Source organism: Giraffa tippelskirchi, chromosome 2, assembly GCF_054371585.1.
Source record: "Giraffa tippelskirchi isolate mGirTip1 chromosome 2, T2T-mGirTip1v1.2.pri, whole genome shotgun sequence".
NCBI lineage: Eukaryota > Metazoa > Chordata > Mammalia > Artiodactyla > Giraffidae > Giraffa > Giraffa tippelskirchi.
In genome coordinates this window covers 107,292,854-107,317,507 of record NC_137276.1, presented here as the reverse complement: position 1 = coordinate 107,317,507, position 24,654 = coordinate 107,292,854, and the positions used below count along the sequence as shown (strand labels likewise).

General features: G+C 49.8%; 1 protein-coding gene across 9 annotated transcripts in view; it reads right to left on the bottom strand.

Annotated features, from left to right (window-relative positions):
* The window catches only part of ABCG1 (ATP binding cassette subfamily G member 1), a 59,319-nt gene that overhangs the window by 17,090 nt on the left and 17,575 nt on the right, over window positions 1-24,654 (bottom strand). For all 9 annotated transcript variants that reach the window (XM_081574187.1, XM_081574189.1, XM_081574186.1 and 6 more), the window contains one exon: window positions 891-1,008. In XM_081574187.1, coding sequence (XP_081430313.1) covers window positions 891-1,008 — 118 coding nt within the window. The remainder of the gene's footprint in view (window positions 1-890; window positions 1,009-24,654) is intronic.

Sequence of the window (24,654 nt, the reverse complement as noted above, 5' to 3'; positions counted from 1 at the left end):
CAGACCAAACCAATACATGGATGCTCCTACCTGTGGACATGAGGCCCCATCCATGCCCCCGGCTTTGCAGGGTTTATAAGATGAGTGTATGAACAATCCTGTATGTAGCCTCAGTTATATCAACTCCTCCAAAGGCCAAGACTCTGCAGCCCAGGGTGGGACCACTAGGTAGGTCATAACCAGTTCCTGAAGGCAGCACGAATCTGATGCTGACTGAGAGGGACGAGTACCGGCTCCCCAGGCCCAGGTGGCTAAGAGAAGAGGAGGAGGTCTGGGCCCTGGACCCACTAGACCAAGCAGACGGGAAGTTGTTCTCTCAGACCACAGTGGAGGTGGGGCATCCCGGTGTACTGTGGAGATGGAGGGGCATGGCCCCACCAGCCACACTCACTCTCCCACTCAGACGCACTGGGAATCTCTATTGTCCAGTACTACTCTGGTGCATCACTGAAGCCCAGGGAGGTAGAGGGAGCCACAGGCATCCTACTAGGATCCATCTTATCCAGTGCTGCCTTGTTGATACCACGAAGAACAGAAACACAGAGAGTCTATGGAGACCAGTGAGGTTACACCTGCTCTCCAACTTCGTCCAGCCCACTACTATGACCATGGGTCCTGGGGTGGGTCCCTTCTTTCCTCCAAGGAATGGGTTGGATCAACTGGCTTCCCAGGGAACCAGGCTGGGAGACCTGTCTCCAGGTTGCCGCATGTGGCTCCAGGATGGTGCTGGGCAGTCTGGGCAGGAGTGTGGGTGTGGGGTGAGCTGAAAAATGACTGCATTCACCAAACAGAAGCTACTCCCCTGAGGCTTCCCAGAGCCTTAAAAAGTGATGGGGTGGACCATCCATGCCTCTGGCCCCTGGCGGACCGCTGGTCAAGGGTGTGCTTACCTGTATCCAGCCAGGATGTTCATGAGTGTGGACTTCCCAGCCCCAGAAGGACCCATGATGGCCACCAGCTCTCCACTGTTGAACTTTCCAGAAATGCCTTTCAAAAGGGTCTTGTATCCTGTGAAAAAAAGATCACGTTCACTTCCAACTATCCCAGGACATAGTGGTTCTGCCCCCAGTACTGTAAGAGGCAAACACAGAAAGCACATAATTGCAGAACCAAGGCCAAAGGCAAGGTTTTTCACTCCACAGTATTTATAAAAATGCTGAGTTCTGGGCAAGAACGAGACCTCCTGTCTTTTAGATGCCTGTGCCTACTTTCTCAGTTGCATTTCATGGGTTATATTAGTGATAAATACCAGTGGGTACATAATGCTGTAGCATTTACAAAGCCCTTTCCTGGACATCACCTAGGGCAGCCATCCCTAATCTTTTTGGAACCAGGGACCAGTTTGGTGGAGGACAATTTTTTCCACGAACCAAGGGGTAGGGGACGGTTTGGGGATGATTCAAGCACATTACATTTATTGTGCACTTTATTGCTATTGATACTATTATTACATCAGCTCTACCTCAGATCATCTGGCATTAGACCCCAGAGGTTGGGGACTCCTGATCTAGGGTACGAGGAATCCACCATTCTCATTTCAGATCCAGGAAGCACGTGTCCAGTGGGCCTCGGAGACTTGTCTAGGCACCCACTGCTAGAGCAGACAGATCCTAACCCAGGGCTGCACCACCTACCACCATGGTAAACTGGCACCTTTATCAGTCAAGTGATTAATTTATTATTTCATGTATGACTTATCTATTTAAAATCTATATTGGTATAAATTATTTATATGGAATTTATCCACATTTGTAATTAAATGTTTCATATGCTAATAATTCATTACTAATTGAAAGTTTATCACTTTGCAATTATACCACATTGCTAAATCTCCATCAGAGAGCCTTGTGAAAGGACAAAAAAAGAACTACACATGCCAGACGGAGTCACATTACTTCTTTTCAAGCAGACGGTTCAGATGTGCTACAAAGACTTGAAAGATCCCACATGCCACAACTAAGACATGACACAATCAGATAAATACATTTTCTTCTTTAAAAAGGAATCAAACAGAGGCAACTGGATTCATCTGAAGATTCCTAATTCAGAGACACTTCTCAGTCCCTGAGAAACATTCCCAGGACATGCCCTTAAATGATCAGAATCGGGCAAATGCAGCATTTTTGTTCCCCACGCAGAGCTGACAGGGGCCTGATGAGGACAGGGCCTTTGGGGCACTTGATGAGCCCCTAGTCACTCCCCAGACCCCAAACCCATGTTTACTCAAAGCCCAGCCTGGGTCTAGGTCTCAGCGTCTCCTCCCAGCGGCCTCTCTTCTTCTACAGATGGGAACCCCAAACCCCCACCTGTCACCAGGCGCCTCCCTGATTTGGACGGGGAGTCAGTCTCTGAGGATTTTTTAATCAGGCTGAGAGAAGCAAAGGGCAGGAAGCTTGCAGCCTTGCAACTTGACTCATTATAGGGAGTGGCAGTCACCAGGGAGGCCTGAGACAGTCATCCTGGGGGGAAGGGACCGAATGGCAGATGGACAGGTTGGGGGGCATCTGGGAGAGCCGCTCAGGTCTGCAGGTGAGTCAGATTCTTGCCACTGGGATGTCAGTGATGGCAGGTGGACAGACACAGAGCAGGGAAGCCAAAGAAGACCAGGGTGGGGGTCAGGGACCCTGATAGGTTACACCCGCTCATCAGTGGACACAGATGGAAGAGCTGGGGGACAGCAGGGGCCCCCTCTGGTGGGTAGAGCCCCAGAGTGGGCTCCATCCACATGGGAAGGAGCTCTGTGGAAGGGGACCTCAGGGGACCAGTGTGACATCACCGAGGGAGCGTTAATGCTAGGCATCTGCTCATTACCGGTCTCCTGGGGGTGCAGGCGGCTTTGGGGTTACTCCAGAGCAAACCTTCCTTCAGCTCTGTGCTTCCCCAAGTTCAGAACCCGCCAACCCCCAGCTGGTCCCCTGGAAACCAGGGCTGCCCGAAGAGGTATGGGGTGGCTGAGTTGACCACCAGCCACTTGGAGGTCATATACATTCTGGATCATGACACCTGAGGGCAGCCTCGCCATGGGGGTCTGTGAGGCCCCTTCCCTAGGGCAGGGGCTGTGGGAACTGCTTTCTTTGGGACCCTTGATGATGGGGTCCACACGAGGGCACTGGATATTAGTAACACTTCCAGGGATGCCAGGAACAGACCCGAGTCTGGAAGCTGGGGGAGCATCAGCCTTTCAGGGGAAAAGGCAGACAGACGGGTGTACAGACTGTGGTCTTGTCATTTACAGCCACCAGCTTGGAAATGGGGGTCTGACTGTGGACCCCGGGCTGAACCAACACAACTGGAGCCGAAGGAGTTATCCGCCTCCCAGCTCATTCCTAGGAGGGGGCGTGGGCTCCCAGGGGGACGGGGAGGGACAGCGAGTGTGTGTGACATGACGCAGAGCTGGCTGGCCAAGAAGTGTCCTTGTGTGTGGTCCACCCTCTTTGGTGCCACGTTTATAACAGAAACATGCTTTTCTTTTAGAACAACAGACCTGTATTTGGGATTGAAGACTTTGGAAGGTGACACTGGACTCAGAAGTCCAGGAGGCATCCACTTGCACCCACCCTGGACACATAGAGGCCAGGATGGGAGGACAGGGCATGCTCTGTGCTGGCTGAGGGGTGGGGAGCCAATGGGGGGCATGCTCTGTGCTGGCTGAGGGGTGGGGAGCCAATGGGGGGCATGCTCTGCACTGGCTGAGGGCTGGGGAGCCAATGGGGGGCATGCTCTGTGCTGGCTGGGGGCTGGGGAGCCAATGGGGGGCATGCTCTGCGCTGGCTGGAGGCTGGGGAGCCAATGGGGGGCATGCTCTGTGCAGGCTGAGGGCTGGGGAGCCAATGGGGGGCACTCCTGTTAGAGTTGAGTGTATGAGTGAGTTGGTGAACACAAATGCATCCTTGTGTTTAGTCACTCAGTTGTGTCCAACTCTTTGCGACCCAATGGACTGTAGCCCGCCAGGCTGCTCTGTCCATGGGATTCTCCAGGCAAGAATACTGGAGTGGGTTGCTATTTCCTTCTCCAGGTGCATCCCTGTATTTATGTAACAAGCTCGTCCTTCACTGCAGAGTCTGGTGTCTGGTCCCCATATAGAAACATGAAATTGAGATGCTCCACTCCACCCCACCCCACCCCCCTGCCCTACTTCCCAGAGGAAGCTCTGCTCGGCCCAGCTCTTGGTATAATGGATAAGCCGCCTCCTCCATGTCTAGAGGTCACTTGTTTACACAGGTGCGGATCCTGGGCTGCTCTTCAAATCAGGCCGGTGAGCACTCAGGGGATTGTAAGCACATAAACCTCCCGAGAGGAAGGGCCACTGAGTGCCCATCAGCCCCACGCGGGGCATGAGTGCTCTGTCCTTAAAAGGTCCAGCCCAGAGGGCAAGTCAAAACCCAGACCTGGGATGACAGGAGAGATGGAGAGACAGAAAGAGAGAAAGACAGACAAGATAGAGAGATGATAGTGCCTTGGGCCCACCCATCACAGGGAAGGAAACTCTGCTTAGACCCTGGGTTCAGTGGCGGAGCTTTGCTAGCATCCTCTCAGATGGGAAGGACATGGCCTGAAGTGAGAAGATGGGGACCAACAGTGGGAGTGTCCCTTGACCTCCAACTGCAGGAGCGCTGGAGCAAATGTGCTGATGAGTGGGCGGGGGTGGGGGCGGCACTGCGGGGGCAGCAAATGGAAACCCATAGTTTCCGGCCAGCCTGGGCCAGTCTGTCTCACAGCCCTGGATGCTTTACATCGAGGGGATGTTGAGGGGCTCTTCATGGGGAAAAGGACAAAAGTACAGTGTGATGTCTGGTTCTGGCTGAAAGCCCAGTCATGCCTTGGCAATTAGAGGAAATACTATTGCTGGAAGGGTGGCTAGAGCAGGTGCCCAGGGCACGGGAGGACGGAGTATCTTCGGGAGTAGAGAAGCCCAATGCGGAGGAGGAGTAGACCTGATTGAGAATCCCCACAGCCCCACAGGCCCAAGGGTACCCAAGGATCATCTTACCTGGCTTGTCTTTGGTGTTCAAGAGCAGTCTGTGAGAAGCAAGATTCATTTTCCAGAGTTTTGCTTTACAAATGCCCTTGCTAAGCATGCTGTGTTTTGTAAGGAGAGCTAAAGACATACCATAGCATTTCAAATGGTCCCGTGGCTCCACTAAACTCAGAACTGGCCGACAGACCCCGTGCCCTGCCCAGCAGGTATTAGGAAGGAAAACTATGAGAGTAAACCTGTAAAGGCTTTCTCCATAAATCCCGCTGAGGACATGAAAATGAAGCCAACTGGAGGTGACTTATCCAAGATCTAATCCTTTCTCCAAAATCACTGTGGATGGTGACTGCAGCCGTGAAACTAAAAGATGCTTGCTCCTTGGAAGAAAAGTTATGACAAACCTAGACAGTGTATTCAAAAGCAGAGACATCACTTTGCTGACAAAGGTCTGTGTAACCAGTTCAGTTCAGTTCACTCTGTCGTGTCCGACTCTGCGACCCCATGAATCGCAGCATGCCAGGCCTCCCTGTCCATCACCAACTCCCGGAGTTTACCAAACCCATGTCCATCGAGTCGGTGATGCCATCCAACCATCTCATCCTCTGACGTCCCCTTCTCCTCCTGCCCCCAATCCTTCCCAGCATTAGGGTCTTTTCCAATGAGTCAACTCTTTTCATGAGGTGGCCAAAGTATTGGAGTTTCAGCTTCAACATCAGTCCTTCCAATGAACACTCAGGACTGATCTCCTTTAGGATAGACCGGTTGGATCTTCTTGTAGTCCAAGGGACTCTCAAGACCCTCAAGAGTCTTCTCCAACACCACAGTTCAAAAGCATCAATTCTTCAGCGCTCAGCTTTCTTTATAGTCCAACTCTCACATCCATACATGACCACTGGAAAAACCACAGCCTTGACTAGACGGACCTTTGTTGGCAAAGTAATGTCTCTGCCTTTAAATATGCTATCTAGGTTGGTCATAACCTTCCTTCCAAGGAGTAAGGGTCTTTTAATTTCATGGCTGCAATCACCATCAGCAGTGATTTTGGAGCCCAAAAAAATAAAGTCTGATATTGTTTCCACTGTTTCCCCATCTATTTGCCATGAAGTGATGGGACCAGATGCCATCATCTTAGTTTTCTGAATGTTGAACTTTAAGCCAACTTTTTCACTCTCCTCTTTCACTTTCATCAAGAGGCTCTTTAGTTCTTCACTCTCTGCCATAAGGGTGGTGTCATCTGCATATCTGAGGTTAGTGATATTTCTCCCGGCAATCTTGATTCCAGCTTGTGTTTCTTAAAGCTATCGTTTTTCCAGTAGTCATGTACGGATGTGAAATTTGGGTCATAAAGAAGGCTGGGCACTGAAGAATTGATGCTTTCGAATTGTGATGGTGGAGAAGACTCTTGAGAGTCCCTTCAACTGCAAGGAGATCAAACCAGTTAATCCTAAAGGAAATCAACCCTGGATATTCATTGGAAGGACTGATGCTGAAGCTGAAGCTCCAACACTTTGGCCACTTGATGCAAAGAGTCAAGTGAGTGGAAAAGACTCTGATGCTAGGAAAGATCAAAGGCAAAAAGAAAAGGGAACAGAGAATGAGACAGTTGGATAGCATCTCCCACTCAGTGGACATGAATCTGAGCAAACTCCAGGAGACAGTGAAGGGCAGGGAAGCCTGGCATGCTGCAGTCGATGGAGTCACAAAGATTAGGAGCAACTGAACAAAAACAAATCCTTTCCGAGGGGAACTGAGATATGTTCAGAACATCCACAGTCCATTCAGCACCCGCCTGGTGGGGCTGTATAAACAGTGGAGATAAAGTTGTTTAACAGTTTGCATGAAGCGAAAACTGAAGGCCCTCAGTTATACCTGCAGTGAGTTACTCTTACAATGTTAGCAATTTGGAAAGAGCCTGTCTGGACATTCTGCATTTGGGGAATGAAGGACACTCTGAGCAGGCTACTTCTTCTAAAGACAATGCCCACCCCTGACATCTGATACCTGCCCCCAATGCATCCCTCCTTCTGCCTCCTGACCCCCTCAGCTCCGGGAAGACATGAGCAGAGCCATCTTCTGAAGCACCATATCCTGTGTTTGCAGTGGTGCCTGGCGTGCAGTGGTCACTGAGAAAGTGTCTGTGACATTAATAATCAGAAGGTGAGCTCTTTGCACAGGTGAGTTCAGAGTGATGGCCACCATCTCAGGCAGAACCATTTGGTTGTCACTTTTTTCCAAGCCACCCTCCAAGATGACCAGACCCCTCTGGCGAGTGCTGAGCTAGCTAGCAGGACATGACCAGGAGCTTTTGCAGGACCAGCGGCCTGGAGGGTCTCCGAGATCAACCCACCGAGCGGGCATTGCCTTACGGATGGGCCACTGTTGTCCCTCTGTGTCACATTCTGTGTCACATCCTGTGTCACATCCCTCTGTGTTACACACCCAGTCGTCTGTAAACTCTTACGTAACAGCAGTCAAAATGTGCATGTTCTATCACTTCCGAGGAATCCCTTTTGATGCAAATTTTACCGAAGTAAAGAAAGTGTGTGTGTGTTAGTCACTCAGTCGTGTTGGACTCTTTGTGACTCCATGGACTGCAGCCTACCAGGCTCCTCTGTCCATGGAATTCTCCAGGCAGGAATACTGGAGTTGGTTGCCATTCCCTTCCCCAGGGGATCTTCCCGACCCAGGGATCAAACTTGGGTTTCCTACATTGAAGGTGGATTCTTTACCATGAGCCACCAGGGAAGCCCGACATATAGAATACACAGAGAAAAGTGAACACATCGGTGGTGTACGCATGGCTCTGTATACCTTCCCCAGATGGAACCACCCAAAGAACAAGCCCTGAGATCAAGAAATGGGACCCACAGAGCTTCTGGAGGGTCCTCAGGCCCCCTGCCATCACTTTAGTGCGGGGTGGGTGGTGGGGGGAAATGCTTTCGAATCTTAAGTAGAACACCTGGGCTGTTGAGTTTTAATCAGGGAAACACATCTTTCCCAAACACAGGGAAAAAACAGTAATTTCCTCCCTTGGAAATGCAGATAGCTCTCCTTTGCTATGGAAAAATTAGGAAACACCCCTTAGACAGGAAATTGCTTCTCTGTTCCCCCTCACCTGCTATGGTGAGTTTGAGGGCATGTGACCCCAGCCTGGAGGTGGGCTACCCCTCCCCCCACTTGGCCAGACAGCAGCCCCTGGGATGAGCTAACTCTTCTCCAGAACGTTTGTCTGGAAGTGAAGTAAAAGTCACCAACTCTTTGTGACTCCATGGACTGATGGAATTCTCCAAGCCAGAATACTGGAGTGGGTAGCCTTTCCCTTCTCCAGGGGATCTCCCCAACCCAGGGATCAAACCCAGGTCTCCTGCACTGCAGGCAGGTTCTTGACCAGCTGAGCCAAGGGAAGCCCCAAGTCAGGATAGCAGGGAGAAAGAGCGACCGACTGCTATTACCTTCTCTATGTCAGCTAACAGTGCTTTAAAGAGAAACGGTGCTTGTCAACACCTCCGAGGTTCTGTAAGGCCGCTTGGGTCCCGGGATGGATTTTTTCACTCTAGAAACACGCCCCTAAAGGAGGGGTTGGAGCAGCCTCCTCCTCGGGAAGAGTCAGCCCTGGGCGCCCTCATTGGGTCAGCACGGACCAGCTCTGCGGTGTCTCCCTCTTCATGCCCCACAGCTGGCTGACTCCCGAGTGCGTCTCCATAGAGTGCAGAGGAGAAGCCAGGGCTCAGGGAGGGTTCATGACCTGCCAGAGGCCACACAGTAGCTGAGCAGAGAACCCAACATTCCAACCACCTCTCTGTCCAACCCCGGAGTGGCCAAGAACCTCTGCCAGCCTGGGCAGTGCAGTTGCGGGGTTCGGGCAGCCAGCTACCCCCAGCCCACCTTCCTTCCACGTGCAGGCTTGCTCCCAATGAATCCCAAGCATGTGTGTGCTAAGTCGCTTCAGTTGTGTCCGACTCTTTGCAACCTCATGGACTGTAGCCTGTCAGGCTCCCCTATCCATGGGATTTTCCAGGCAAGAATACTGTGTGGGTTGCCATTTCCTTCTCCGGGGGATCTTCCCGACGCAGGGATGGAACTTGCATCTCTGTGTCTCCTGCATTAGCAGGTGGTTTCTTTACCACTAGCGCCACCTGGGAAGCCCTAATGAATCCCCAAGGTCAGCTCAATTTGGGAATGTGCATCCAGTCTGCCGTTGCATGAAATATTTAACAGAGGATGGGAAGAAACACACACCTTCCCTCCCCAAACACGAGGTGCCCTTGGTCAGCAAAGGCCACATGTGCCACCCGGGTACCAGCAGCCTCTCCCAGCACTGATGTGGGAAGATGCTATGAGAGCCAGGCCCCCAGCCCCTCTGTGCCTCCAAAGAGCTCCCAACTTGTCCGATCATGTCTCATCCTTCAAATTCTTTTTCACTTTATGAAACGTTCTCAAGTTTTTTTTTAAAAAATAAAGAAAACCAAAAGTTCTTGCCAGGACACAGGAAGCCTCTTTGGTCTGGGGGGAACTCAAGCCCTGCTTCTGTAAAGACCTCTCGCTGCAGGTGGGGGAGGGGGGGTCTGTCCTCCGACCCAAGTAGATGCTCCCAGCCTCTCCTTGTCATAAAACCCTCTGCTGGGGAAGAGCAACACACAGACCCGTGTAGAGGGTCCGGAGCAGCAGTGTCACTGGCACATTGGGGTCTGCTGCCCCTCAACACCATCAGGCCCCCGACCCTGTTACCTCCAGAAAATGACAAGCGGCTTGTCCCTCATCTCCAGCCCAGTGGCCTACTCACTCAAGTTTCATTTAACAAGCTTCGGACTTTTTAACAAGGGCCGGCATTTCTAGGGAGATCCCGAGGTCAGTCAGTCTGTTTTCAGAGGTCTCTAGTGTGTGGCACAGCTGGAGCGGACAGTGGGTGCCCTCCCAGATGGGCTGGCTGGAAGTCCAAGGCCACAGCAGCAGCTCAGCACTCAGACCCCTCCAGGGGGTAAGTGTGCCGTAAAAATACTGTGCTCAAACCACAGGAACCACAGGTAGCATGTGGGTCAAGCTTGTGGACGTGACTGAGCCAGCAGCTCACATGGAAATGAGGGCCAGGGGACTTCAAGCAAGTCCCCATTTCTGGGCTGTCTTTCTATTTGCTCTTTCTGCTGACAGATATTTTCCTGCCATCAGCTCCTCGGCCCCTTGGCAGAGCGGGGGCGGGGGCACAGGGAGGGTGGGCACAGAAACTGACCACCTGTCCTGCCTCTTGCTGTCACCTTTGATACCATCAGTTGGCGGGGGGAAGTTCAGACCCAGGTCTTTAATCGCCGGGACTCCACATGTGCATCTCCACGTTCTCCCTGCCCCCCTGCAAACAGCAAGCTCTTGGATATTTCGGGCAGCTCTTTTTAATGCTCACAACTCAAAAAGGACCATAGCAAAATCATTCAGAGGGAACACAAGGAAGGGAGAATAGAGACTTGCAGGCACCTCCTGGTTTCAGCACAGTTCACGTGTCACCAAGTGGCAAGACCCTGGCTTGTCAAGTGCTGACAACTCACATCTCAGGCCCTTTGGGAGGAGTCCGGTCCCAGCTCAGCCACCATCGAGCTATCGAACTTGGGTCAGCTCCCAGAAATGTCCACCACCCAGTCTCTGGATCCCACCTTGGGGTAGAGGTTAAGTGTCCACTCTAAATGGGCCCCAGCTTTACCCAAGAGGTGACACAGGGTCCTCACCTTCCTCCACGGGCTCATCCAGGAAACTCTGATCCTTTGCCCTTCCTGCCCTGTGAGCCCTGATACAACTGGTGTTAACAGAATAACACACCCAGGATACCATGACCCTCATGTAGTGGGACTAACCACATGGAGGGAAGCACCTCTGGAGGCCATGACTGTGGGCACCAAATGCAGGCACTATTGCCTGACAGGCGCAGAGACATGGTTCCAGCTATCTTGCCAGTCCACAAGATGAGTGGCAGTTAGGAGAACAAGGGGCTTCCCTAATAGCTCAGTTGGTAAAGAATCTGCCTGCAATGCAGGAGACCCCGTTTCGATTCCTGAGTTAGGAAGATCCGCTGGAGAAGGGATAGCCTATCCCCTCCAGTATTCTTGGGCTTCCCTTATGGCTCAGCCAGTAAAGAATTCTCCTGGAATCCAGGAGATCTGGGTTCGATCCCTGGGTTGGGAAGATCCCCTGGAGAAGGGAAAGGCTACCCACTCCAGTATTCTTGCCTGGAGAATTCCATGGACTGTATAGTCCATGGGATCGCAAAGAGCTGCTGTCTTGCAGCTTTCCCAGGGGTCCTTCTCCAGTCCAGGGTCCTTCTCAGACTCTCCTGTGCAGCCCATGTGGGCACAAAGCCTGATTACATCATCTCCTGTACAGGTTTTTTCATGATGAGGTTAAAGGAGCCGATTACGCGCCGTGCAATTAAATATGGAAAGAAAGATAATCGGCCTTGGAGCTTCCAGTGGGGACCTCTGGAAAGAAGGACGGTGGTAGGAGGCAACCTGGGCCTCACGTCTGGCTGTGCTCATGGCTAGAGAGTGGCCATGCACAGGCTGCCCACCATCCTGGCCTCAGTTTCCCATGAGGAAAGAAAGACTTAGACATCTCCAACTATGAGTCACATGGGGCTCTCTTGCTGAACCAAATGTCAGCTGAGGTTCAGGAGCGGGCTCCTACCAAAACAACCAAGGGTCCTGACATAAGGGGCGGAGACACAGAATTCCATCTGCAGACACGATGCTCACAGCAAACACTGCTGTTGAGGCTGAACCCAAGGTCACCAGCCTGCAGAGCCTGGCCCAGAATCTTGCCTCAATCTGAAGCATCTTTCATTTCAAAGAGATGTTTTTCAGTTGGTTCTAAACACTGACAACTAAAAAGAAACAAGGGAGCCCAAGCAGATTATAAAGGCAATAAACCTAGATCATTATTTTCAAGTGGATGTGTGTCTTCAATTATTTTTTAATGGTAAAATTTTGCACAGCAGACTCACAGAACCATAGAATGAAACATTTTCTAGGTCTGCCAAACAAAACTTGCCTAACCCCAGGGCACTGCCTCATGCCACACACATCAGTGATCCCCCACTGCCCAGAACTGAGCTCATTGACTGCATATTTTCTCTGCTGAGAGGCAGAGACACAGGAAGACATTCCTACTCAATGGATGAAAATGAACATCAATATCATAGGATGCAAATATTATGGCAATCATAGGACTATCTGATCTGGTGAGCACGGAATCCTTCTGGATCCTTCTCCATGCTTGGGAACCAGGAAGGGGAAATGGGATGAATGATGGGAGAGGGAAGTGGGGTAGGGGGAGACACAGAGAAGGCATGTGTGGGCTAGAGGGGCTGCCTCCGTGGCTCAGGAGAGGATGAGTCGTGTTCTGATTGGTCAGTCACCTCTGGAAGAGAGTGTAAAGTTTCCCTGTGCTTGGTGTGCCTGACTGCAGGGAGCAATTCAGCCCATAGCACAAGTTCCATCATCTTCGAAATCTCCTTTGCTGCTGTGATGACTTCACTCACTCCTGCCGTGCAGGAAGGCACCTGTGGACTGCAGGCATTTCAGTGGCCAGTTCAGTCACACCCTTCAGTGTGTGAAATTCCTCTTGACCACAGATTGAAACACATTCCAATTTCTGGAGTGTTGGATCCAGTGTGGGAGGCAGGGAGCACAGTGGGCAGGTGGCCCGAGTGAGAGGTCTATCAGAGTCTGGATGTCCCAGCATTGTCTTTCTCAGGGTCATGATCTTGTCCTCACGCTGCCTTGCCACAAGCTTTGGGATGAGGCTGCTTAGAGGAGCAGGGATGGATGGAGGGTCCCAGCTCATCCATCCCCAGCACCCAGCCAATACTAGCACATGCCCTGTTAACTCTGCATCTCTCTTCACCAGCCCTGTGTCTCTTTAATGATAACTCCATAAACAACAAGGAATAATTCAGACCAGATGCTGACTGGAAAATACTTTTGCAGAGCCACCAGCCCCATGGTCCCCAATATCACTGGCATGTGGGGTCTTCCTGGAGCTTTGAAAGCTATTCTGATGGAGTCGGTCTGGCCCCAGTGGCCCCTCCACCAGCCTGGAGCTCAGCCCCTAGTTTGCTGTGTGACCAAGACAAGTTGCTTCAGCTTCCTAGACTCATTTCCTCACCTTGACCTTCAAGGTGTTTGTGAAGTCAGAACAAGATCAGATGTTTGAAGGGCATCCAGAGGAGGTAGGGGTACTCTCCCAGCAAGTAGGGGCTGGAAGACGTGGTGGAGCTGCAGCTGCAACAGGCACAAAGTGCACCCGGTGAACTGCAAGCCACCTGACAGTGATCTTGTCACCTGAAGAGGGACAGCTAGGCCACCATCCCCATTCATGTGGACTGAGGACCCTGTGCGTATCCTGGTGCATCTGCAGGGAAGGAGCACCCAAAAGAGCATTCACCCCAGGGTTAACATTCTGGATCTGGTTACTCAAGCCTGTGATCATTTTCAATGAGCCAGAGCCCATTCCTGGAATGCTCCAGAAAGCCTCTAAAGGCTGCTAGGTACAGAGCCCGGTCAGCACCTGTGAAGAGGAACCTTGACCCCAGCCTCCCTGGGAACAGGTCTGCCTCTGTTTACACTGTGAGAACTGCTGATTCTCAGTGGGTCAGCGTCCCAGACAACACTGATGGCTAACTGCTGTGACATCATTTCCTGTCACCAGGCTCTACGGGTCATCTGTAATCACAGCCCCCTAGAGCCAGGACTCCTGGGCTGGGTGCTCAGAGCAGCTGTTATGTCAACAGAACAATGTACTATGCACCTCCAACATGCACACACATACACACCATGCACACACCATGTGCACACATGTACACGCTTGTCTTCACACACCATGTTCACACACATACCATGTACACAGGGCACAGACATTGTGTACACACATGTACACACACCATGTACACACATGCCATGCATACATGTGTACACACATCATATGCACACACCATATAAAACACATATACACACATACCATGTACACACATCTACACATTCCATGTATATTCATGTATACAAACATACTATGTACACACACACCATGTATATACACATACCACATGTATATACACTATATCATGTACTATACACTATACCATGTATATATACACACCATTCACACACACAGCATGTACACACACCCCATGTACACACACTGTATACACACACACCATTATACACACCCCATGTACATACACCTGTGTACACACCCACACCATGTACACACACCATGTACTCACACATATACCATGTACACACACACAGCATGTACACCCACACCATGTACACACCAACCATGTACTCACATACCATGTCCACACCTACCATGTACACACACATACCATGTGTACACACACACCATGTACACACACACACCATGTGTACACACACACCATGTACACACACACCTGTGTTCCACAGTTGCTCAGTACGTAAGTCCACTGGCAGAGGAGCCCCTGCCCCAGTGCAGGGACTAAAAACTAGACGGTGGCATTCACATCTGCCTGTCAGGCATGAAGCAGTTCTCCATCACCGTAGTATTTTTATCCTTCTAAAAGCAGAACTGATCTTTTTCACAAGCTTCTAAACCTGCTAGAACATTGAAGAAAAAAACCCTTCTGATAACTTAAATTATGCCAAAAGCACTGATAAGGGTGCCAAATAAGCTCCAAGTATCACATCAACCTCAAACTGAAATCAACACGCAGGACCATTTCTACACCCAAGGTCGTGACTTTCCCCTAGATGCCAACGTCGACAAGAGGAGCCCAGCTGCACTCCTCCCCACCGCCCCTCCTCCCCCTTTCCTTCCCCTTCAGTCTGGTCTTAGAGCTCAAAGGGACTCATGGTGCGAACAGACTGCCTTATTCTCCAGACCCTCTTCCTCACTCTTCGAGAGTATGCTCAAGGCAAAAAGTACAAGGTCCGTGTTCCCAGACACCGATGACATTTCCTTCTTAACCCTGCCTGCTTCTTACCCTAATGACCACGGGCCATCTCATCAGTGCCTCACTTTTCCTTCAGTTCAGTTCAGTTGCTCAGTCATCTCTGACTCCTTGTGATCCCATGGGCTGCAGCATGCCAGGCTTCCCTGTCCATCACCAACTCCCGGAGCTTGCTCAAACCTATGTCCATTGAGTCAGTGATGCCATCCAGCCATTTCATTCACTGTCGTCCCCTTCTCCTCCTGCCTTCAATCTTTCCCAGCATCAGGGTATTTTCCAATGAGTCAGTTCTTCACATCAGGTGGCCAAGTATTGGAGCTTTAGCTTCAGCATCAGTCCTTCCAATGCATATTCAGGACTGATTTCCTTATTAAGTACTTCTCCTTCTTGAGGGGCAAAGCTACACCCACCACTCAGACCTCTTTCTTCTTGTTTTTTGCATCTGAAGTAAAAGGGGACTTTTTTTCCCCACAACAATAACAGGAACCAAGCCTGGGAAACTGGACCTAAAAACGTCCACATGTGAGAGTTTCTGAGTCTGGGGGAAGGGACTACTTGTAAAATGAGGACATTACCGTTCATCCCCGAACTATGCAAACAGCACATGTCACCTGTCACCCCCAGTGGGTGTCACAGCAGGAAGTCCATTCTGCCTTCGGAACAGCAGCTCAAATGGTCAAGCTGTGAACACTGACCCCTGGGCTTTTAGCAGGTGCTCCACTTTGGAAGTCAACTGGACAACAGACAAGGCAGCGAGTTTTCTGGACGGTTTCTCCGGGGCATGACTTTAATAGGCTTAAAATGGTCCCCTGACCACAGCTCAGCGATGTTTTCATCCTTGTTTCCTCAGAGCCTCTCCTTGCATCACCATCATAATCTCCCTCCTGTTTCGGGGTCCCTGTCATTCCACCTGCTCCGGCCCCCCAGCATCCCAATGCCCCAAACCTCAGCAGAAGCAGCCCCTCACCCTCCTGTCCATGTGGGTTCTGAATTTCGGTGGGCGATTATCACATTAGTAAATATCATGCAAAACGCTGTTCTGTGTCCACAAGCATCCCAAAGAGCCTCCCATAGCTTCCTCTTGCTCCTGACTCCACAACAAGGTTGGGAAATCCACCAACTTAAAAGGCACCCCTACAACACAGGGCTCTTTGCCCATCCTTCAAAGCCCAGCCACTCAGCGGACAGTGACAAGTCAGGGGCCACTTGACAGAGTCACTGAAATGCAGTTTCCTGTTCGTGTTCCCCAGAGAAAAGTCACAGCACCAAGGGTGGTGCCCAGCTCCTGCCACGCAGGCTCCTGGCCTGGGGACAGTCGGGTGTCCACTACACCTGCCCCATGGGTCCCATCAGATGGAAGTCTCTCTCCCTGCTGTGGATAGGGGTGAGCGGGCTCTTCAGTGGAGGTGGGGCTCTGCAACAAAACACTGTAATGAACTGTGTCCCAGGCCTTGCTGAGCTGAGTCCAGAATGGTTCTGGATTACTTTCCACCCTCCACGGGGGCCGGAGTGCTCTCCCCATATGGGCACCTGCACATCCCTGCTCTGGTCTTATGACCTGCTCTGAGCATCTGTCCCGGCAAACACTGGGGTTTTGGCTCCTCGCCCATGTTCCCGGCTGACAGGCCCTTGCCAACCCTTGAATCTCCTGCTGGAGCAGCCCTTGATTCAGGGCAGAGGAGGCGCACTCCCTGGGGACAAGCTGCCCTCAGGCTGGGATCTAGGTTTAGATGCCTCTTCTGCTGCTTCTCACAGGTCCAGCTACGCTGGTCTCCAAGAGCCACTGTCACATGCCGTCACATGAGGACTTTGGAAAAGGCAGAGCACAAAGGCAGCAGCCCCAGCACGGAAGTCCCTTCTCCTGCCGCCCCCAAGCAGTGGCCCCCGAACCTCGCTCACTGCCACCACCTGGCCTTGGATGACATCAAGAGGTGACCTTCCCTCCAATGACTTCCCAAACCCTGGTTCTGGAGTGAGTTAAAATTCAAGCGTGCGTGAGTCGCTCTGTCATGTCCGACTCTTTGTGACCCCCTGGACTGTAGCCCTCCAGGCTCTTCTGTCCATGGGATTCTCCAGGCAAGAATACTGGAGTGGGTTGCCATGCCCTTCTCCAGGGGAGCTTCTCAACTCAGGGATTGAACACACGTCCCTTCATGTCTCCTGCACTGGCAGGTGCGTTCTTTACCACTAGCGCCACCTGGAAAGCCCCATGAGTATGAATTAGTTTGATTCTCACCACAGCCCTGTGTGGTAAAGAGTTTAATACCCCCATTTTATAGAAGAGAAAATTGAGGCACAGAGAGCTAAAATAACTTTCCTAAGGTACCATGGCTAACAGGTGGGAGGCCAGAATGTAAACCAAGCAGTGGGCTGCCAGCCTAATTCTCTGCTGCAGATGGCAAGTTTGTGAGGTTTAAGAAAGAAAAATAAGTGAAGACACACGCCATGCCCCTCCTGATCTCACCCATCTGGAATTGTACTATCCCCTCATTTTTGTCTCTATTGTATGACATTTGTTTTTATCCTTAAATAATTTTGGTAAGTTTTACACGGTTTTGGAATTTGTATAAATGTGTCATAATGTGTGTATTCCAAGAATTGCCCCTTTTCCAGTTCCACTTTATTTTTTTTTTAATTATTTATTTAATTTTGGCTGTGCTGGGTCTTCGTTGCTGCGGGGGTGCTCTTCTGTAGTTTTGGCAAGCAGGGGCTACTGCCTAGTTATGGTGTGCAGGCTTCTCATTGAGGTGACTTCTCTGCCTGTGGAACACAGGCTCTGGTGTGCGGGCTGCAGTAGCTGCAGCTGCTGGGCCCCAGAGCACAGGCTCAATAGTTGTGGTGGACGGGTTTAGTTGGTCCATTCGATTGTCTGATTTTTTTTTAACTTATTCTAATCTGGTTACATGAGGCTTTAATATTGACACTAGAATCATCAATATCTCAGTCAGAACAAAATAAATACATGCGTATAAGATACAAATTTAGATGTAGCAGTAATAGGACTGGATCTCAAAAGCTGGTTATCTCAAACCAAAGGTCTTTCAACCTGGGCTTTCTCATCTATAAAATGTGAAGATTGGACCATTGGAATCTTTAATAGCTTTTCCTAACTTAGAAAAAATACTAATGTATAAATATGATCACACAAGGATGCATTTATAAACACAAGCACTAGTATATGCACCTGCTATTGTATATTGAAATGTCATCTCTTCTCTCTGCAGGGAAAATTGATGAAAAAGAAACTCAAAAGCTCAAGGAACAGCATTCATCCCTTTGTCAGTGAGGAAAAGCTGTGACTGATGATTCTTCTCGCAGCCAAAGCAGCTCTGTTTACTCTCTTTGCACTGCACTGAGCTTTATCTACGAAAATATTCAGTCACAGGTAAATCATTAAGACAGTTTTATTGTTTTGCCAATATCTTAGGTGAAAACTGTCTCGATAGCAGTAATTCCTTTCAAAGCTATTTTATGTCCATTGATGACTGTTTTCCCTCAAGAAACAGCCCCTGTAAAAGTCCCCACCTTTATTTCTCTGAAGTGCCTGGATGGCAAATTCAGTGCTGCCCCCTTGAAAGTCTGGGAGTTCACAGGAGAGCCCGTGAGGTGCCCAGAGGTGGGTGGGGCAGTGACATCTGCCTCCTGGCCATCAGTCCCTGTCCCCACCACCCAGAGCTGCTGCCTCCCCCGGTGACAGGTGTTGGAACGCTCCTGTCCGGGGCCACGTCCTGGATCTTATTCTGGGCCATTCCATGGAGGAGAGACGCAGGCAAGGTGTCTCGGCTGTCTCACCAGCACTTTCCCCGCCTTGAGCTCCATCTGCTGGTCGTCAGATTTCCACCAAGATGCAGAAGTGCATTTGAGAAAGGGAGGCAGGCACTCAGGAACAGGGAAAATGCCAAATTGCCTGGATTCCCCCAGAGGTTGTCCAGTGAGCTCAGGAACCACCTGCCAGGCCTCCTACCCCCTGAGCCGCTCTCGTCCTTGCCTCGACAGGACGCTGCCTGCCTGTCCAGCTCTCCCCTGCCTCCTGGGCCTCTCCACGCCTCCCTCCCATGAAGGGAGGCTCGTCTTTGCTTCTGCTTTGCCATCCTCCTGTCCCCTGGCTGGCCATGTCATATGCACCAGACTGCAGGATGTGTGGCCCAACTCACAAACAAGAGGACCCCAGTGTCCATGAGAGCACCCCATCCAAGCAGTCCTCTCGTGAAGGAATCAGAGTAAAGACATCCTGCTGCCCTCACCAGCTTTTCCCTTTATCTGGCCCGAACTCCTAAAGTCAGCTGGAGAAGAATGCAATTTCCAGTGGCTTTATAATTTTTATGACTACAAAACCCCCAAACCAACATCTTCCTTATGAATCAGGCTTCTACACAAGCTAACGGAACGTGTCAAGCTTTTACATAAATCCTGTTTTCTTTGGTTCTTCCATCTATGGACTTTTTGATCCTGAAGTTGGCTTCATCCTACACCTTCTGGTACAAAGCACAGGATGTCCACAATTCAATGGAAGAGGCCCAGAGACAGTCCCAGGGGACACACTCCTGACACTCAGCTCCTGGGATGAGGCTGAACTGCAGGAGGCATCTGGGGTTAGAGCTGGGCCAGTGAAGGGAGCATCTGGGACCTGCCAGGCTTGGGGTCGTTTTACTCAGGGTTCACCCTCAGCCAGCGAGTCGTGAGACGATGAAGCCCACGCTGCTGGCTTCCCCTCCCCCTCCCAGGATGACTTTCTCCAAGTCTCAAGTTCCTCCAGTAAGTCTAGGGTTTTCTCTGCCTCTGGCCAACCATCATGAGAAAGTGCTTCACCAGGGGTAAAGGTCACAGCGCTCAGCAGGTGTTTTCCAAGTTCTTTGCAGAGTCAGTTGTTTTGTGTCAGGGGAATGAGCCTCTGTTCAGCACAGAGGCAAGAAGGCTTCCCACCACCCAGCTCACACTCCAACCACTAGGACACCTGCGTGCTCCAAGCAGAATTTTTAAAACTCATAAACTATGATCCTTGCAACTCAGAACCTGCCATCTGGGAGACCAGGAAGAGGCTCCAGTTCTTTGCCAAAAAGAGAATGGGGATTGCGAAGTAAGACAATGCCGCCTATTAGACCGTGGAGACCCGGTGCATAAGAGACAATTGGGCCTTTTAGATGCGCTGACTGACAGGCAAATCAGTGACTGCATTGGCCGCCAGTGTTCCCTGACTGGTCGCTGATGCTGCCGCAGAGGATGGTGGACATGTTGACCTTATTCTGCGGTGACCGGTATCACTAAGAACGAAATACCCAGAGAAGGGCTCGGGCATGCCCATGTAGGCACCCAGCTCCAGGAGGGTTTCTTAGAAATGTATCTGGCTCCTTCATACTCTCCCCAGCAGGCAAGTTTGTGAATAAGTGACCAAAGCACTGTGGGGCATCCTCCATACAACAGAATCATTTATGAAACAGTATAAAATTACCAAAGCCTATGGATTTTCAAGTTCCACCCAGAAACACAGTTCTGATGTGTTCCCTTTTCAGTCCCTGGTGAGCTCACTGATGTTACGTGTAGCAAGAAGGCCCACTTTGCACGGGGTTTCATGAAGCCTGTGGCCCAAGCTGGTGGTCCAGCTCATATTCCAAGAGGCAGGCACTTCTGAATGTGGGCAGGGCTCTCAGAACAAGTCCTCAAGCATCAGAGTCACGAAATTCCCGGAGATCCACGTGCTCCTTCCTGGCTGGTCCAGATCCCTGGGCCCCCAAGTCCCTCTGGAAAGGCTTCCCATGTGGCCACCCCAATGCTCCTCCAACCCCTGCAATGCTGACAAAGTCCCAGAGCAGCAGATTCACCCTGCACCGCCCTGCCCAAGTGAGTGTAGTGCCCACTTGTCACGACAGTCTGCTGTCCACAAAGACCTGCAGCAGGTTTAATCTGGGCCAGGCCTGAGCCCTGCTGCAGGCTCTGCTCCCACACCCTCCAAGCTCATCGGATTTCTCCCTGACAACTCGGGCTCACTGTCTGTGTAAACAATGCTCCAGGGCACAAGCATGCAGGAAGTAAGCAATTTAACCTTTAGAGTGTATAGATAACCAATGGGAATTTGCTGTATGATTCAGGGAACTCAAACAGGGGCTCTGTGACAATCTAGAAGGGTAGGATGGAGAGGGATGTGGGAGGGAAGTTAGGGAGGGAGGGGACATGGGTGCATCTATGGCTGATTCTTGTTGATGTATGACAGAAAACCACAAAATTCTGTAAAACAATTAATTCTTCAATTAAAAAAATTAACTGGCCAATAAAAAAAAAATGCCCCTGGGCCAGGGAGGTCAAGGGATCTTTTGACTGGACACAGAACAAACAGAAGGAGCCTGGGGTCCAGACAGGATCCCGGGGTCCTCGCAGAAACTCTGAACTTGCCACTCTCACTTCTCTAACCAGGACTTTCCTGTTGATGACCTAGAGACCAGGCCTGACAAAGTGACGGGGACTCACTTGGCAAAGCAGGTCACACCACTGCCATCCTCCTCTGGGAGCCTACTAGGGGGGTCTCACAGCCCAAGACGGGGACACAGGGCTGGACTCTCCCTCTCACTCGAGACTTACAGCCTCGTGACCTCAGGAAGGTCCCGAACGCTTCCCTGCTCCTCCCTCACACCCAAGAAACGCTCAGCTAAGTTGACTATATAGTATCTTCACTCTTTTTATTTCTAAAGCCTCATATTTTACCCCCAACTTACTTTCAGAATGATAACCAAAGGCTCTGATCCATCCTATGATCTCTAGGCTATTATTATTTAATTATATCCTATATAATACCATTCATAACTACTGTGAAAAAAGTGGAAGTCGCTCAGTCGTATCTGACTCTTTGCAACCCCATGGACTGTAGCCTGCCAGGCTCCTCTGAACATGAATTCTCCAGGCAAGAATCCTGGAGTGGGTTACCATGCCCTCCTCCAGGCATAAGGACATGTAGCATTCATAAGGACTGTAGCTACTGTTTATTAAATACTACACATTGGGCACAGAGCTTCACCTATATCAAGTTATTTGGTTCAATAAGATGGGTATTAGTACCAATAATCCCTTTTCACAGGGAGGTTAAGTAACTCACCCAAATGCCCAGCTAGAGGAGGGTAGGTTTTGAACCCAGACTCTAACTCTTGAGGCAACATTCCCACCCTCAACCCCTTCTCTGCTTAGCACAAGCTACTAAAAGGCACTAGACCAGGAATCATTTTATTAAAATAAACAGAGAGAGAAAGAAGGAAAATTTTAACTAAGCCCCATATAATACAGAAAATTAACCAAACTGATCCATGGACTACAGCTTTGTCTAACTCAATGAAACTATGAGCCATGCCGTGTAGGGCTGGGCATGATAAAGGACAGAAGCAGTATGGACCTAACAGAAACAGAAGATATTAAGAAGAGGTGTAAAGAATACACAGAAGAACTATACAAAAAAGACCTTAATGACCTAGATAACCACGATGGTGTCATTACTCACCTAGAGCCAGACATCCAGGAGTGTGAATTCAAGTGGGCCTTAGGAAGCATCACTATGAACAAAGCTAGTGGAGGTGATGGAATTCCAGTTGAGCTATTTCAAATCCTAAAAGATGATGCTGTTAAAGTGCTGCACTCGATATGCCAGCAAATTTGGAAAACTCAGCAGTGGCCACAGCACTGGAAAAGGTCAGTTTTCATTCCAATCCCAAAGAAAGGAAATGCCAAAGAATGCTCAAGCTACCGCACAATTGCACTCATCTCACACACTAGTAAAGTAATGCTCAAAATTCTCCAAGCCAGGCTTCAACAGTATGTGAACTAAGAACTTCCAGATGTTCAAACTGGATTTAGAAAAGGCAGAGGAACCAGAGATCAAATTGCCAACATCTGTTGGATCACAGAAAAAGCAAGAGAGTTCCAGAAAAACATCTATTTCTGCTTTATTGACTAGCCAAAGCCTTTGACTGTGTGGATCACAACAAACTGTGGAAACTTCTGAAAGAGATGGGAATACCAGACCACCTGACCTGCCTCCTGAGAAATCTATATGCAGGTCAAGAAGCAACAGTTAGAACCTTACATGGAGCAATGGACTGGTTCCAAATTGGGAAAGCAGTACATCAAGGCTGTATATTGCCACCCTGTTTATTTAACTTGTATGCAGAATACATCATGCAAAATGCCAGACTGGATGAAGCACAAGCTGGAATCAACATTGCCAGGAGAAACATCAATAACCTCAGTATGCAGATGACAACACTCTTAAGGCAGAAAGCGAAGAGGAACTAAACAGCCTCTTGATGAAAGTGAAAGAGTAAAAACGATGGCTTAAAACTCAACATTCAGAAAACTAAAATCATGGCATCCAGTCTCATCACTTCATGGCAAATAGATGGGGAAACAATGGAAACAGTGACAGACTTTATTTTCTTGGGCTCCAAAATCACTGCAGATGGTGACTGCAGCCATGAAATTAAAAGACGCTTGCTCCTTGGAAGAAAAGCTATGACCAACCTAGACAGCATATTAAAAAGCAGAGATGTAACTTTGCTGACAAAGGTCCCTATAGTCAAAGCTATGGTTTTTCCAGTAGTCATGTGTGGATGTGAGAGTTGGACCATAAAGAAAGCTGAGTGCCAAAGAATTGATGCTTTTGAACTGTGGTGTTGGAGAAGACTCTTGGGAGTCCCTTGGACTACAAGGAGATCAAACCAGTCAATCCTAAAGGAAATCAGTCCTAAATATTCATTGGAAGGACTGATGCTGAAGCTGAAGCTCCAATACATTGGCCACTTGACTCAAAGAACTGACTCATTGGAAAAGATCCTGATGCTGGGAAAGATTGAAGGCAGGAGAAGAAGGGGACGACAGAGGATGAGATGGTTGGAATGCATTATTGACTCGATGGACATGAGTTTGAGCAAGCTCCAGGAGTTGGTGATAGCCTGGCGGGTTTCAGTCCATGGGGTTGCAAAGAGTCAGACATGACTGAGCAACTGAACTGAAGCTCTTTGTAATAAATAATAATTCAGTTCACTTTAACTTCCTCCTTATTACACATTAACTCAAAATTACTCTAAAGGAAGGAAAATGCGTTTTCCACAAAACTACGGCCAATGGGATTTCAGGTTAAATCTCTGCATACCCAAGAACAGCATTTATGTGCTGGTCATGCGTGGCCACACAGAGACTGGGCTCACCACCAATGCCCCTGTGGCTGCCAGTCAGAGCAGAAGCCCATGACTAGACAGTCTGCCCTCTCATACCATTTAGGACAGAACCATTTTCTGGACAGGCCAATATACAGGTCTTTAGAAATAGGAAACACACAAGCTTCTTTGCAGGTCTTAATGGGGACTCCAGTGATATGTGAAACTAAATATAAGGGCTCTCCACTTTTCAACCAGCTTTTGGAAATAATCTGTTCTTGTGTTGGCAATAAGCCCTGTTTTTGTTTATAATGAGGGGACAACTCAGCTATCATAAATGTGCACTTCCTTTTTTTTCCAAAGGTTTTCGACACACCTCACCAGCAGCACCTCAGGAAACCATAAGAGAGAATTTATTGCATAACAACTACCCTTCACCATTTCTGATTCCTGTATCCCACCTTCAGGTCAGCAAGTCTTGGTGCTTAAGAACTACACTCTCTAGGTAGGTTTACAAAAATGTCAACTCTACAATCACAAAATCAAACAACCAAGAAAAACCCAAGGCTATGAGAATAGTT